Raw genomic sequence first — 16,814 nt, forward strand, 5'->3', positions numbered from 1 at the left:
CTAGTCTGGCACCATCTGTGGTCCGGCATGATTTTAGTTAGCTGGCTGTCCACTTTCCCTGGGTGTGGCCAAGTTTCCCATGGTCCCATAAAGTTTGTTTACAGCCATCAGCCCTGGCTCCCAGTGTTCTGTGCTGTTCTTTAGCTCTAATTTACCCCTAAATAGTCCTCTAGGAGCCCAGCAAGCAGTGGAAGTGCTGGTAATGCTGCTAAACAATATTGACCTCCCATGGTTCGGCAAATTCTCTGGTTCTGCACCACCCAAATGCTGAGGGTGCTGGACTAAAGCGATTCAACCTGTATTGATCATTATTTCAGTTCACCAAAGCAAGAGACAATTCGAAAACGAGGTACAATGAAATTGACTCTTCTCGTAAATACATGTAAAACATGTGAGAAAGGGATGGAGACCATCTGACAGGATGGATCTGCAGAGATAAGAGAATTATTTCCTGCCCTTACTGTGTCACTTATCAACCCATGCAAAGACATTTCAGAAGCAGTCTGAAGGTCACCCAGCAGAATGAAAGGCGAGAAGGGCATCACAAGCAGTGTTGTTTGACGAATGAGGAAATGGAGACATAAAAGACGAGTGTTTTTTCTTCAAGGCCGCACCAGTAGGCAGTTGATGTTCTACACGGGACATTCGGCAACGTGAGTCCAAACAGAACTGAGGGCTCGTGACGGAACTTCCATCTGCATTTAAACTGCAGCACAAGAGGTCTTCATGTGACTGTAACTAGCACAAACTACAGAGCAGTTCCAATTATTTGAAAATCAGACTGGCGTAGGTGATCTCTTCAGGACACGTAGAAACCTGTAAACGTTATTGGAGAGTAAGGAACTGCTGGGAGTTCTGCCTGGATTTCCTACTCTTCCTTTTCACTTCTAGGATGCTCTCAAATGTAGTCTAGTGCAAGTAGCTCGTCCCTGTGCATGGGGAACACAGAGCTTGCCGTGTGACCCTAGTCGATACTACAGACTTCAGAGGAATCAGAATCATAAGAACAATTATGGAATAACTTATCTATAGGAAAAAGCTTCTTCCTAGTTTCTCAGGGTACATCTACACTGCAACACTATTTCAAAATAACTAGCGCTATTCCGAAATAACTTAGTTCCCGTCTGCACAGCAGGCAGTTATTTCAAAACAGTGTCAAAATACTGTCAAGCTGGAGGCCTTCTTACTCCGACTCCTGTAACCCTCATTGGATGAGGAGGAAGGGAAGTCGGAGGAAGAGTGTTCTATTTCAAAATAAGTGCTTTGTAGACGCTCCAAATTTCAAAATAAGCTATGCAATTGGCGTAACTCAATTTGCGTAGATTATTTCAAGTTAGGCCCTGCAATGTAGATGCACTCTCAGTGACTGGTTTATACTCTGAATCTTGAGGGCTTATATCTGTTACACAATTTCATCCTATTTAACATAGCTGGAGTCACATATCATCCAGGGCAGGATATCCCATTGCTAAGGAACTGCAGAGAGGACAGACTGAGTCCTGAGGGTAGTGGGGGCGTGCAGCATTAGAATCAGAGCAGATACCTCTTTCAGTCTCTGGCCTTCCTGCAAGCTATTAGGGACTGAGGATGCTGCAGAGATTGGAAAATGAGAACTTCGGTGGCATAGCAGGAGTGTTTCTAGCTTGCAAGGGAAAGCACTGGCTACAATTTAAGGCAAAAGGAACTTCTGAGTAATTATTGCATTCATATGAAAAAAAAACCAACCTTTTTTCAGTCCCAAATTCACATTTATAATAATGTAGCATTTTCGTACCATGAGACCCGCCAAGAAAACAGTTCCGACTTTTACCTGAGGGTTAACAGCAGGGGCCTGATGCACAGTATCTGTGACACGCTGCTCTTGAGACATCTTTAGGGGTCTATTGTGATCTGTAGTGGAGACAGAGGGATAGGTGCCAGTCACAGCAAAACTCCAGAAGAAATCCCTGCCCACTAGGGACATTCTAAGGCCAGGACGAACTGATCCAGATGATGGGGGGAGGGGAAGGGCAGAGGGCAGAGGAAAATTTGGAGCAAACTCTTCTAGCCTCCCCTGTGAATTAAAAACACAGCAAAGGGCTTGCAGCTCCCAGTCCTGTCGCTACCGCATTGCCTGGCAATTGCCCAGGGTTGCTGCAGCTATTTAAAAGGGCTCGTAGCTCTGGCTCCTGCCACGGTAGCACTGCGACTGGCAACCGTGAGCCATTTAAATAAGCTCCTGCTCCCTGAGCCACTGCCTGGAAATTCAGTGGCACAAGCAGCAGGGTTTAACTAGAAAGCAGCCAGATGCAGAGTCCACGGATCAGATCAAAGTGTTAGATGGACCGCATCTTGCCCAGCCCTGCTACAAACAGATAATTTTGACTCGTATATATTCTATATCAGTTTTTAGCATTGATAGACATGTGTGTCTGATTAAATTTGCATAATCACCATTTTCTCTCAATTTAATCCAGTCACTAGAAATGACACGTCATAGGCAGTATAAAGATGCTCACTCTGCAATACGGCAGCACCATGTCAGCAGAGAGATCTGATGATTTGCTAACCCAACGCCTCTTTTAACAAACGTTCACGGTTGTCATGATGTTTTTGTTTCATGCAGCCAGGGGGCGCAATCCGATGAACACTCCCCAAATACATAATTAGTAAAAAAGAAAAGTCCTTGCTGTTAATGTGGCATTCAAGGAGAGATCGTGTAACCATGCTTCTGAATGCGGTGTAAATGTAACATTCCCAACATTATGCTTCAAAAGAAAAGTGAGCACTCCTTGAAAAACCTGCACCCCTAGCAACATCATTTGAATGTGGAATACCTGAGGCACTCAGTCCCATGTCCTATGGTAGTTAGGCCTCTAAATCCAGTTCCTCTCCATGTGAATCAGGTGCCTACCTACCTTTTAGGACCTGCCCCTTGAGAACCAACTCTTTTCTGCCACAAGCTATGGCCGTCCAATATCCTGCAGTGAATCATCAGTCTCCATTGTGCACCCCTTACCTTTTCTTTTCCTGATCAAGTAGATGACGGTAAACACCAGCATGGTCAGCAGGACAGCAAGAATACAGGCCACCAGGATGTAGATGAACTTTGGGCTGTCAGTGCACAGAATGAAGCATGTCAGAAACAAACAGGTCCTTCTGTCCAGCTGTCTGTCTTGGCTACCACAGGGGCCAGGATTATCTCAGCATCTCGTGAATTTCTGCTGAGTCCCACGCTACCGTTACCAAGACTTCAAGAATAGCAGGTGCACTTCAATTGAATTAATTGAGACTGATGTTACTGGACACCAAAATCACAAGTCTCCAGTGGGCTGCTATTTAATGGGCCAAAATTCCAATCATGAGGGAAGAAGAAAGACTCTAAACAAAACCCCGTGTGATATGATGAGATGATTTCAACTAGTGTGTCATTGTTACTAGCATTACAAACCATTATCACAGGTGATGTAAGCTGTGATATGGACCCTCACGTTCCGTTGCCCAATGTTTAGATTGTGTATTAATTTTACAGATTACTTAGGAATTCCCAGTTATCACATTGAGGGTTGGTAGGTTCTTGTCCCATGACAGCAAACCATTGATCTCATCTTAATATCACATTCATCAGTTTGCTACCATGACCCTTTTGTGGTCAGTTCTCACATTTATTACTTCTGTCGTTTTTCCGATTTTTCCAAGTTGTGGTGTATCTATTAAGTTTAGAAGTGTATGAACTTAGGAAAATCCCAGTCTGCTTAAACATGTCATATGTGGACCCTATCTTTTAGCTCATCAACATCTATCTAAGAAAAGGACCCGAAAATATACGAGCTAACTTTACTATCTAGGGGTATGTCTACACTACAGCACTAATTCGAACTAACTTAGTTCGAATTAGTTAATTCGAACTAAACTAATTCAAACTAACGCATCCAGACTAAAAAACTAGTTCGAATTAGCGTTTTGCTAATTCGAACTAGCTTGTCCACACAGAGTGGACCCTGAACCGGGGTTAAGGATGGCTGGAAGCAGTGCCGGCAGGGCATCAGATGAGGACTTAGAGCATGGAGCTGCTGTCTCAGGCTAGCCGAGGGCTGTGCTTAAAGGGACCCGACCCCCACCCCAGACAGACAGTTCTCAGGGGTGCCCTGCTTGCAAAGCAGTCCTGGCTTGGATTGCCCGGAGTACCCACACGGGCACATCACTGCACTCGTCCATCAGACCGGCTGCACTTGCCGCAGGCTGCCATCTGGGGAGAGGGGGCAATTGGGGGGCTGCAGGAGAGGTTCCACCCCCAGAAGCCCGCAGAGCCAGCCCAGTCCTCCCCATCGGGGGATCGTACCCCAGTCCTCCCTCACCTCCTTCCACTTACCCCTCCCTAGCCCCCCTTCCTGATGTACAAAATAAAGGACAATTGTGTTCAAAAATAGAAACTCTCTTTATTGAGCAAAACTGGGGGAGACTGGGAAAAGGAGGGTGGGAGAGGAGAGGGCAACTACAATGATGAGGGGTTTGGAACAGGTCCCATATGAAGAGAGGCTAAAGAGACTGGGACTTTTCAGCTTAGAAAAGAGGAGACGGAGGGGGGATATGATAGAGGTCTATAAAAGCATAAATGAGGTGGAGAGGGTTCATACAGAAAAGTTCTTCATTAGTTCCCATAATAGAAGGACTAGAGGACACCAAAGGAAAGGAGTGGGTAGCAGGCTTCAAACTAATAACAGAAAGTTCTTCTCCACAAAGCAAATAGTCAACCTGTGGAACTCCATGCTGCAGGAGGCTGTGAAGGCTAGAACTAGAACAGAGTTTAAAGAGAAGTGAGATAAATTCATGGAGGCTGGGTCCATGGAGTGCTATTAGCCAGGGGGAAGAAATGGTGTCTCTGGCCTCTGTTTGTGGAAGGCTGGAGATGGATGGCACGAGACAAATCGCTTGGTCATTGTTTTGGTCCATCCCCTCCAGGGTCCCTAGTGTTGGCCGCTGTCGACAGAGAGGCTACTGGGCTAGATGGACCTTTGGTCTGACCCAGTACGGCCATTCTAAGCTCAGGGCTCAGGGTCGGGGGTCTCAGTGGACCACCTTGATTTTCATGCAAACCTGCTCCTGGGTGGCCAGGCTGGCAGCTCTCCTGCCCTAGACGGCCGCTTTCCTGAGCCTAGTGCGGAGGTTGTGGACGAGGTACACGATGTCTGGACTTGACCAGGCGGGTGCCCGCCTCTTGCGGTCCCGGGCAAGCTCCCGGGAGCCTCCAGGCTGGTCCCGGGAAGAGGGGGAGGGCTGGGGGGCATCGGGTGGCTGGCTCGAGCCGTGCCAGGTGCAGGGTCTGCTGGCTGGGTGCTGGCAGGCTTGCACCTGGCACGGGCACCATAGCCAGCCCGTGCTCCTTTAAGGGCTCCGGGGCCGGGAGGGGGGCAATAGAGTTTCCCTGGTGTTGGCCAGAGTGGCCACCAGGGAAAGCTGGGGAGGGCTAGCCTCCCACTAGTTTGAATTAAGGGGCTACATAGCCCTTAATTCGAACTAGTAAATTCGAACTAGGCTTAGTCCTCGTGGAATGAGGTTTACCTAGTTCGAACTAAGCGCTCTGCTAGTTCAAATTAAGTTCGAACTAGCGGAGCGCTAGTGTAGCGCCTATCAAAGTTAATTCGAACTAACGTCCGTTAGTTTGAATTAACTTTGTAGTGTAGACATACCCTAGGAAGGCCCCAGATATATATATATATATATATGCTAACTTTGGCTTAGCACAACATATAGGAGGTGACTTGTAAGTCCCTTGTGTTACAGCCAAGCTACTTCAAGATAAAACGTATTGTAACCTATTACAATAAACATATAAACAAGGCCATAAGGAAATACGAAAACTATCTATATTTTCTCTAGAATCTATATTCATGATTCTAAGGAATGGTAGAAGGAATAACAGCAAACTAAAGACGATGGATTTCAAGAAGGCAAACCTTAATAAACTCAGGTAACTGGTAGGTACGGTCCCATAGGAAACAAGATTAAGAAGTAAAAACAAATGAAGACATTTGGCAGTTTTTCAAAGGGGCATTATTAAGGGCACAAGACTAAATTATTCTACTGTGTAGAAAAGACAGGAAGTATGACAAGAGACCACCTTGGCTTAACCAGGAGATCTTGAATGATCTAAACATCAAAAAAGAGACCTATAAAAAGTAGAATCTAAGTCAAAATAGAAAGAATGAATATAAACAAAATGACATAAGTATGTAGGGGCAAAATTAGGAAAGTGAAGGCACAATACAAGCTCAAACTAGCTGGAGACATAAAGAGTAGCCAAAAAAAAAAATCTACAAATATATGAGAAGGAAGAGGAAGGACAGGATAGGTCCATTGCTCAATGAAGAGGAAAAACAACAGCAGAAAATGTGAAAATGTCAGAGTTGCTTAACAACTTCTTTGAGTCAGTTTTCACCAAGAAGGCTGGGATGCCTACACTAGCAAATGCTGGAGAAAAAGGAGGTAAATTAATTCAGAAGTTAAAATAGGAAAAGAACAAATTAAAAATTACTTTGAAAAGTTAGACTTCTTCATGTCACCAGGGCCTCATGAAATGCATTCTAGATAACACAAGGAGCAGACTGAGAAGGTATCTGAGCCATTAGCTATCATCTTTGAAAAGTCATGGAAGTCCAGAAAACTGGAAGGCTAATATAGTGCCCATCCATAAAAGGGAAATAAGGACAAACCAGAAAACTACAAGCTAGTCAGTTTAACTTCTGTGCCAGAGAAGATACTGGAGCAAATAACTAAGGAATCCATTTGCAAATATCCATTTGGAAGAAAATAAGGTGATAAATAACAGCCAGTATGGATTTGTACAGAACAAATCATGTCAAACCATGTCAATCTGACAGTGTTCTTTGATAGAATAACAAGCCTTACAGATAGGGGGCAAGCAGTAGACGTGGTATACCTAGACTTGAGTAAGCATTTGAGATAGGAAGGTCATGACCTTCCTATCAATAAATTAGGGAAATACAACCTAATATAAAGTGGGTGCAGGGGTGAAAATAACTTAAATTTCTTACTGTCCTATCGCAACCCGTCCCCCCTTTGGGAGGGGCATGAATATTCTTAGGAGGCTTTTTCCCCCACTTACTTTCTACTGCAAATTACGCACCTAACATGACAGACTCACCTAAAAAGGTTGAGGGAGGTTGTCCCAATCTCTGTTTAAACACTGAACATAAAACTGCTTCACTTCCGCAAGGAGAGCCACTTTTACCATCTATCTGAGTGAGGCCCAGACAGTACGGTGACATCACATCAGACCAGAAATGAACTTACGACACTTGACAAGAAGTCAAAGAAGTAAAAACTGAAACGTGAAGGGGATTTGTAAAGTAAAATATTGTGAATGTAAAATAGATGTAATTAAAGCAATATCTCTGATTTTCTGTTAATTAATGCAGTTTTATTCCTATTGGAGTGTGCGTGGGTATGGAGAGGCTCAGGGCAGGCGTCTTATGTCTATTCAACCTGAGCATCATCCAGGCACTATGGAATCAAGCCTGACTGGGAGGAGAAACCTGAAATAAAAAGGCAAGTTCTTACTGCCTGCCTGTGCAAAAGGGGTTTTGTATTGGGGAGAAATGTAATCTGCGTACAGCAGAATATTCAGAAAGCCCTACAACCATTTTTGAAAATAAAATAAAAATGGCACATGCAAACACTTGCTGGGAGTGAAGTGGAAGTTAGGGAACAGAGGAACATGTATGGGAGGGGTTAAGGCTGCAGTGAGGGAAGGAGGATAAATGGGGAGGAGACAGAAGGGAAGGGAGAACAGTTGTGGACGTAGGTTGGGGAAGGGAAACATGGAGGTCAGACGGGGGAAACATAGGATCAGATGGATTTGTCAGCCTCACATCCTACCTAGCTGGTGTCCCCTGGGGAGGAGAGCATGGGACGGGCCTTATCTGGCCACAAGGGGGTTAAAGGCTGTCTGTGTGGGGGCACTGCTAAAGGGAAAACAGTAGCAGTGAGACAGACCCTCTGTAAATAGCTCCCCGGCTCTTTAAATAGCACCCCAGCTGGCTCTTGCTGGAGGGGCATACCCCCTTATTTTCACCTCTGGATGGGTGCATAATGGGGATGTAATAGTATAACCACTTATATGGTAACCTGGTCTTATCAGTTACCATGAACGGTTACATGAAGGCTTCCGCCCCACTCCCAGGGAGCCAGCTGCAGCCCTGTGCTGCTGTCTCTGGTACTGAGGCAGCAGAGTGGGGGGGGGGGGGCATTAGGCGCATTACACAGTTACATGGTTACCCAATTATTCGCTTTTTAACATCCCTAGTGCATAACTAGTGGGATAACCATGCTCAGAGAGTAGCTAGCAATGGTTCACAGTCATGCTGGAAGCGCATAACAAGTGGGATTCTACAGGGATCAGTTTTGGGACTGGTTCTGTTTAATTAATCTTCATCAACAACTTAGATAATGGCTGAGAGAACATGCTTATAAAGTCTGAGAGGGGTTGTGAGTACTTTGGAGGATAGGGTCATAATTCAAAATGATCTGGATAAACTGGAGAAATGGTCTGAGGTAAATAGGGTAAAGTTCAATAGTCATGAATAGACATTATGCCACTTAAAGAGGAACAGCCAGTTTCACATATTCAAAACGAGAAGTGACTGCCTAGAAAAGAGTACTGCAGAAAGGAATCTAGGAGTCAGAGTGGAACACAAATTATATGTGAGTCAACAGTGTGATGCTGTTGCAAAAAAGCAAACATGATTCTGCATTGCATTAACACGAGTGCTGTAAGCGAGAAACGAGGAGTAATTCTTCCACTCTACTCAGTGCTGATTAGGCCTTAGCTGTAGTACTGTATCCAGTCCTGGGCACCACATTTCAGAAAAGATGTGGACAAATTGGAGAAGATCTGGAGAAGAACAACAAAACTGATTAAAAGTCTAGAAAACATGACCTATGAGGAAAGACTGAAAGAACTGATTGCTTCAGTCTGGAAAAGAGAAGACTGAGAGAGGGGATATGATAGCAGCTTGCAAGTACCTAAAAGGATGTTACAAGGAGGAGGCAGAAAAATTATTCTCCTTAACCTCTGATGATAGGACAAGAAGCAATGGTCTTAAGTTGCAGCAAGGGAGGTTTAGGTTGGACATTAGGGAAAACTTTCTACCTGTCAGGGTGGTTAAACACTGGAATAAATTGCCTAGGGAGGTTGTGGAATCTCCATCTCTGGAGATATTTAAGAGTAGGTTAGATAAATGCCTGTCAAGGATGATAGATGGTGCTTGGTTCTGCCATGGGAGCAGGGGACTGGACCTGATATCCTCTCAATGTCTCTTCCAGTTCTAGTATTCTATGATTTATAGGTAAGCAAGCAGGTTAGTCCTATGGGCTATAGTTCACAGGAATACATATTGGTAACAAGAACAGCAACTTAATTAATTCTAAGTAATGGTAAAAGACTTGATCTAAACACCCCAGATTCAGCCCTGCTATAACTTCACAGACTGCAGTGGAATTGCACCTGCTTACACCAGGGATGAGCCTGACCTAGCAATTGGAAAGCACTGTACTGGAGACCATGGAAGTTGATGTCTTGAAGGGGAACAGGATGAAGTGTTTTAAAACATTTTGGCTTTTCACAACTATTATGGAGCCTGAGTTTCAAAGACATAAAAACGGTGTATTTCAGGGAACCCCCCACCCCCATAAAACCTGACAACAAAGGCAAACCTGTGAGGGAAAACCCTTAAAACATATTCTCTCAGTTCAGATTTAAACTCAAATATATACAATCACCTGCCCATAGGGATATTTACTGAAGGGATTAATTTGGTGAAGGCAGATTATTCTATTCCGATGATGTAAGAAATGTATTGCAGGTTGCAACTTGCATCTTTTGTGGGTAGAGAATATCTCCGGGGGAGAAGACAACAATGGATGTTTTTATTCACAGTTTCTCTCTTTTACGAGGAGCCATGAGGTATATTTCTGCTCACTATACCTTTATAAATGACAAGATTTCACTCTCACTTGCTCCAGTGTAAATCAGGACTTATTCTGCTGTAGGCACTGGAGTTATTCCTGATTTACAACTGTGTCAATGAAAGTAGAATTTGGCTGAACATTTTCATTTCCATGAAACTTTGAAAAACTAAATAGCGTGAACATCACTACTGGGCACATCCCATCAGCCTATCAACATATATAGTATCTCATTTAAATTAAAATGTGGCACTGAATGTACACTTCTCTTGGAATCTGATGCAGCACTTAATTCTAAACTCTTTATAACTTATTGGTTACGTGGTTGCTATTAGAATTGTATTAAGGGCTGATATTCAAACAAAAGGTATCTAAATACACAGACTCTGTAGCTAATTCTGAGCAGGGCTTTACAATCAAGAGACATTAAATTCATTGCCTACAACTCCTCCTCTTCCAGCCTGTGAATCATCTCATGTCACCATGATAATTAAGCCTCAAAATATAGTTATTTACTTATCAAATATGTGTTTATCTTCTGTGATCATGGCTATATTAGTTGTGCTGGGACTTGTGCTGGCAGTGGTGCTGGGACTGGGGCTGGCAGTGGTGCTGGCAGTGGTCATGATGGGTGGTGGCGATGGTGCTAGAAGTGAATACAAAAAGTATTAATACGTGTTCTTTCTTAAAATAAGTTTTCCTTCTGTCACAGCGTTTTCAGTCTTGGGATCTGTTCTGCTCAGAGGCCCATGACCCACTAGGGAACTATGAATGCGGGAGAGTGAGAAAATGTTCTTAAAAAGATGTTAAAAGTTCCTTAATTGGAATTAGAATGAAATGGCCGTGGAGGAGAGCAGGGCTATGGTAACGCATGCTAGGAGATGTACACAGCAACTTTATTGCTGCTGCCCAATGGCGACTAAAAATGCCTCACAAAGGGGAGATGAGTCTAGTGGGCCCCATATTATCATTGGTTACACTAATGCAGCTCTGCCAGAATCTTAGGACCGCGCTAGACCAGTGTAACTGAGAACCGAGTTTGGTTCATTCGGCCCACCCCTCAAGATGTAGTTACCTGCTTGCTCATTGCTTTTTGAGCCCCAACTTCCCATTCTTTCTTCTGGTAACTAAGGACAAAAAAATACATATGGACTGTTCAGAAAACTCTTCGGTCTGGTCCAAGTCTCTGATTTCTAAGTTCTTTAGATTGTCTCAATGTATTCCAAAGTCTGATTCATGGAGACCAGGAGCGTGTAGGTTATTATTATAATGAATACAGTTTGAACCTCCTAAATCCAGGACTCTCCGGGCTGGTAACACAGATGTTGGTGAACCAAAGATTCCTGGTGCCTGGGAGCAGGAGATGGCCACAAGTCCCAGCAGCAGAGGGCCACATACTAGTCCCCAGAGGAGCCCCAGCCTGGTGAGCAGAAGCAGGGCTAACAGGAGTCCCAGCTCAAAGGACCCCTAGCTGGGTGGGGCAGGAGTGGCCATGGAACCTTGGCAAGGCTGATGATAGCAGGGGCGGCAGGCTGGGAGGCTGGTTGTAGGGACCCCCTCCGGTCTGGCAAATTCCCTCTCTCAGGACCCATCAGGTCCCAACAGTGCTAGACTAGGGCCATCCAACCTGTATGTTTACATTGGAAACTAAGAATCTGGGTTTAAACAGCCCCGCACTCTAGGTCCACTCTAATTTGTACTTCTCTTGAGACTCCAAAGAACTCAACATGCATGATCGATTAAGCCCCACACTATCCTTGTGAGTTTAAATATTATCTACATTTCAGTGTCTACATGAGGTATAGCAAACATGAGGGTGAAGAATCAGCTCCAATAACACTGGCAGCAAGCTGGGGCAGAGTGCAGAGCATAACTTGTAACTCACTTAAAATTGGTAGTTAAACTGGTTTTGGTCTTCAATCAAAATTAATTCAGTGTTGTGAATTGTTTGGGTAACTCCAGAGAGGAGCAACAGACAGCACAGGACTAGACAGTCGCGGAAAGGGATAGCTAGTACAGGACACAGGTTGAAGGAAAATCTGGGACTGAGAATTTGTCATCACCCTGAAAAAAAAAAAAAGTAACTAAGGCTGCTAGACAAGAGCATGGATTGTAGCTGCTGTCAAGTTGTTGCGGTCAAAACTACTGGACTAGTATAATGGCTTTACACCAGTGTTTCCAAATATTAATTTTATCGATTTACTTATTTGGCCACGGAACCCTTTTAAACTTGAAAGAATTTTACAGAATCCCTAAATAAGTCTTATATATGCAGCTGAAAAAGTAGACCACAAATAAGTAAGGAAAATAAACAAATGCTTGAATTACTTGCATTTTTCTTTAAAGTTTCTTCTTTTAGCCAATGATTGATGGGGAACTTTGGTATCAATTAAAATTCTAGGTGTAGAGACTATTAACTTATCATATTATCGACCTAAGTACTATATATTGTAGATGTAGATTAATTTATCAGTCAATGTATTTGTCAGTTACATTTTTAAAACAAGCAATCACACAAATATACTGAAGTATTCGCGAGAGCTCTGCCTGCACACTCCCACACAAGCAACTAGTTTGACAGCTGAAGCTTCAACTTTGCCTGACTTTGCTCGTATAGTCGTAGTCAGTGGCCCACACTTTGCAGAAGCCCAGGGCTCCACAGAACACCATTTGGGAAACACTGGGCTACATAGACACTCAGTGTGTGGCCTATATGCTGGCAGGCTCTTGTGAGGAATCGAAGCCGCAAGCAACAGCAGTGAAGCGTTATGAGCTCCTAAGGACGCAGGCCATACTCAGTATATTTTTCCATGCTTAACATGAACAGTATTTATAGCTAAAAGATGCTAACTAAAGTAAATCCTGTTTCAATAAAGGGAAACAGCTATCTTATAACACACGCTTCTGCATGAAAATTTGTATCAACTTTGCAGCTGCACTGAATACAACTCAGAGGTTAGGAAAAATATATATTTTTTTCTTCTTAGTTTTTGTCATGCATTTGACAGCACTTAATGTTTCCTCTGTCTAATCAGTTAGTCTTCTATTGTTTGCGTTAGTCTTCACACAATCAACAAAGGCAGAGGAAAAAGTATTCCTTTGAAATTTCAGAACGCATGAAAATGCCCAAAGATCTGAAAACACTGATTAATTGAAAAGAAAATTTTACTGTCCAGGTTTCTTAGAATAAATGTGACCCATTTCTTTTTTACCAGAAACAAAAACCAGGACTATGTAGCACTTTAAAGACTAACAAGATGGTTTATTAGGTGATGAGCTTTCGTGGGCCAGACCCACTTCCTCAGATCAAATTGTGGAAGAAAATAGGCATGACCATATATACCAAAGGGATACAATTAAAAAAAAAAAGCAAACATATGAAAAGGGCAAATCAAATTTCAGAAGGGGAGGGTGGGGGGGGGGGGGAGGTAAATGTCTGTGAGCTAATGATATTAGAGGTGATAATTGGGGAAGCTATCTTTGTAATGGGTAAGATAATTAGTGTCTTTGTTAAGACAATCACCTAAGCTCAAGGATAGCTTCCCCAATTATCACCTCTAATACCATTAGCTCACAGACATCTATCTTTCCCCACCTCTAATATCATTAACTCACAGACATTCACCTTCCTTCCCCCTTCTCCCCCCCCACATCCCCTTCTGTTCTGAAATGTGATTTGTCCTTTTCATATGTGTTCATTTTTTTTTAATTGTATCTTTTGGCATATATGCTTGTGACTATTTTCTTCCACTATTTGATCAGAGGAAGTGGGTCTGGCCCACGAAAGCTCATCATCTAATAAACCATCTTGTTAGTCTTTAAAGTGCTACATAGTCCTGTATTTTGTCTAAGCTCAAGATGATTCTTACCAACAACCACAGGACATACCACACTAATACCAACCCTGGAACTTTTCCTTGCAACAAACCCTGTTGCTAGCTTTGTCCACATATTTATTCTGCTGAAACCATTATTGGACCTAACCAATTCAGTTATATGATCAAGAACACATTCCTGCTCATCCAGAAATATAATTTGTCATCATGTGCCGACAGTGTCCGTCTGTTTTGTACATTGGACGAACGTCTCAGACACTTCGCCAAAGAATCAATGCACACAAAACGGATATCAGACAGTATCACAAAGAAAAAACAGTTTCTTGCCATTTCAACCAGAAAGGACATTGTTTCAACGACTTGATTACCTGCATACTGCTTCAAAGACATTTTAACACCAGACTTGAAAGAGAAACCTCTGAACTGTCATTCATGCTTAAATTTGACACTTTACACCAGGTCTTAAAGACACTAGTTATCTTACCTATTACAAAGATAGCTTCCCCAGTTATCACCTCTAATATCATTAGCTCACAGACATTTACCTTGCCCCCTCCATTCTGAAATTTGATTTGCCCTTTTTATGTGGGTTTGCTTTTTTTTAAATTGTATCCCTTTGTTATATATGGTCATAACTATTTTCTTCCACAATTTGATCTGAGGAAGTGGGTCTGGCCCACAAAAGCTCATCATCTAATACACCATCTTGTTAGTCTTTAAAGTGCTACACAGTTCTGTTTTTTGTTTTAGTTAGACTAGACTAACACAGCTACACCCCTATTACTATTCTTTTTTTACCAGTAATGTATCAAAATTTAAATACAATTAAGTAACTACATCTTACCTCCCTCAATAAAATTGTTACCCACTGGATGCAAGGAAAATGTTCCAAAGCTTTAGTAGGTACAGGTATTCTTTTTCTTTTTTCAAAGCAGATCAGTCACAGAGGTATTTTTGTATCTTTACAACGGTTCAGATGTTGAAACAAAGAGAGGCAGCTGCTGTCCTGGGAGGAGTAGTCTTTTGCCACGTGCATGAGGAAGTTTAGTCATTCAAATTTCATAATACAAGAAACCACTGTGCTAAAAAGTATTCCTTTTCTTTTACGTAAACAAGACGGATTATTAAGCAAACAGGTTTTAAATCAAGTGTCATCTACCTAACTCACAGTATTTGTTCAAACAAAAAAGCATTTTAAATTCTGATTTACTTTTTATTATGAGCGAGTTGAACAGAAGAGAATGGTTTGGTTTTGCAAATCTTACAAATTTCTCTCTCAAGTTTTTTTAAATACATGGTGATTCAATTTTTACAGAACCTGTCTTAAGTTTTCAGAAATTGAAAACGTGAACTAAAATTTTTTACTGGCTCCATTTCCCTTCAGATCTCATCCCTTTCCAGCACAGCATTTAAAAAGGATAGTCCTTACTGCTTCAAAAGGAAGTAACTTGTGAATTACTTCCCAAAGTAATGTGAATTGCTGAGTACGAATGAGATTTCTCAAGAGTTTTGCTCAGCTGGGACTGGCTTTAGGGCTAAGCCTTTACCCTGGAAAAGATCAGTCAACGGAATGCGCTGTATGTTCAGTTTTAAATGAGAATGCTCCTTCTACTTGCTCCTTTCAAATTTCCAATCAGTGAAACATTCAAATCAACAAATGGATCACAGAGTGTATTCAAACAGAGGCCAAGTGATTTACCTAGCGATATTCAACGTTTATACCAGCGGTTTAACTTTCAACTTGGCATGCAGCTGTTGTGCTTGGATTCTCAATATTTAGGGTCCATTTATATCCCCATAAAACTATTTTCATATTGCAGAAATTTAAAAAATAGTCAAAGTTGGGCTTATGTCATCACGACTCATTATTTGTGCACATATTGCTTTAGCACAACTGGTGGAATGGAGAGAAAGTAGGGTAGAACATGGAATGAGAGCAGTCGTTTCCATTTGTTTGGAAGTATAAGCTATTTCACTCCTGTTTGCAAAGCGCTTTTTGCCTTACAAAACTATATCCAGACATTCTAGTCAGTTCTGTAGTAAAAGCTGACTGACGGAGGAAAACAAGTGTCAGGACAGTGTGTAGTAAGTGTCATCTCTATTACAGAATGTATTCAGGAAATAAACATTATAATTCAGCTTGGAACTGCAGAGAGAAGTAAATTGCATTTCCTTGAGTTTTAAAGAAAGGGAACAATCACATCCCTGTTTCTATAAGAGAACCATCTGTTAATCTAGAAAACAGGGCTATGGTGTTAGAAATGCACAACTGAGAGCATCAGTCTCCCTCAAGATCCACAGGAAAACTCAGAGTTTGAACCTGCACTTGAAAAGCAACACAAGCATTCACTTAATTCATAGACTGGACGAACCGTTTCCATTTAAGGGAATAAGTTGCTCCATAACAAAAATCTGCCATTTCGTGCTTTGAAATGTGGTCTATGGTCTAAGAGCAGGACTTGACCATGGGAACTTAAGCTTACGAGGCAAGCCATGTGATGACTGATGACCATGTACTTAAGTACTGTTCATGGTTGGAAGGCAGAGAGCAGAATGTGATGTGCCAAAATACCCGGAAGTTTTCTGTTTAGTTTCCCCCGGAAACTGAGGACAGTGTTAGAAATACAGAATAGCTCATAAAAAGGTGGGAGGGAAGAACTCTCTTCCCCAGTTCTCTGCCTCCAGAACAAGAGGAACATAACATACCATGCATGGTATGTCTCCCTTCTCTCTTCCCACCAGAACCAAATAAACCAACAACACTCATTTGGATTGCTGTCTGTGTCCATGTACTTATTGTTAACTGTTCTTTGTTCATATTACTCAATGATATCCAACTGGTTTACTACCCATGCCTCACTTCCCCCGTTCCCCATATACTTATTTTATAGAAGAGGAAACTAAGGCAGACAGAAGAAGCGTCTTGCCTAAATATACAGCATGTCAGTAGCAAAGCCAATCAAAAATATATGGAATGTTTGGCTTTAACAAAGGAAGAGTTGTGTTTTTATT

At 42.4% G+C, this 16,814-nt stretch overlaps 1 protein-coding gene across 1 annotated transcript; it reads right to left on the reverse strand.

Moving 5' to 3' along the window:
* Positions 1–568: 568 nt before the first annotated feature.
* LOC102461537 (uncharacterized) lies at positions 569–16,793 on the reverse strand. The gene is made up of 6 exons (XM_006118768.5): positions 14,647–16,793; positions 11,042–11,093; positions 10,483–10,612; positions 2,999–3,093; positions 1,811–1,890; positions 569–816 (listed from the first exon to the last, which is right to left on the reverse strand). The coding sequence occupies exons 2-6, from the start codon at positions 11,076–11,078 to the stop codon at positions 766–768; spliced, it is 393 nt and encodes a 130-aa protein (XP_006118830.3). The 5' UTR covers positions 11,079–11,093; positions 14,647–16,793; the 3' UTR covers positions 569–765.
* Between the last annotated feature and the right edge of the window lie 21 nt (positions 16,794–16,814).

This window comes from Pelodiscus sinensis, chromosome 27 (assembly GCF_052426305.1).
Source record: "Pelodiscus sinensis isolate ZL-2025 chromosome 27, ASM5242630v1, whole genome shotgun sequence".
Lineage (NCBI taxonomy): Eukaryota > Metazoa > Chordata > Testudines > Trionychidae > Pelodiscus > Pelodiscus sinensis.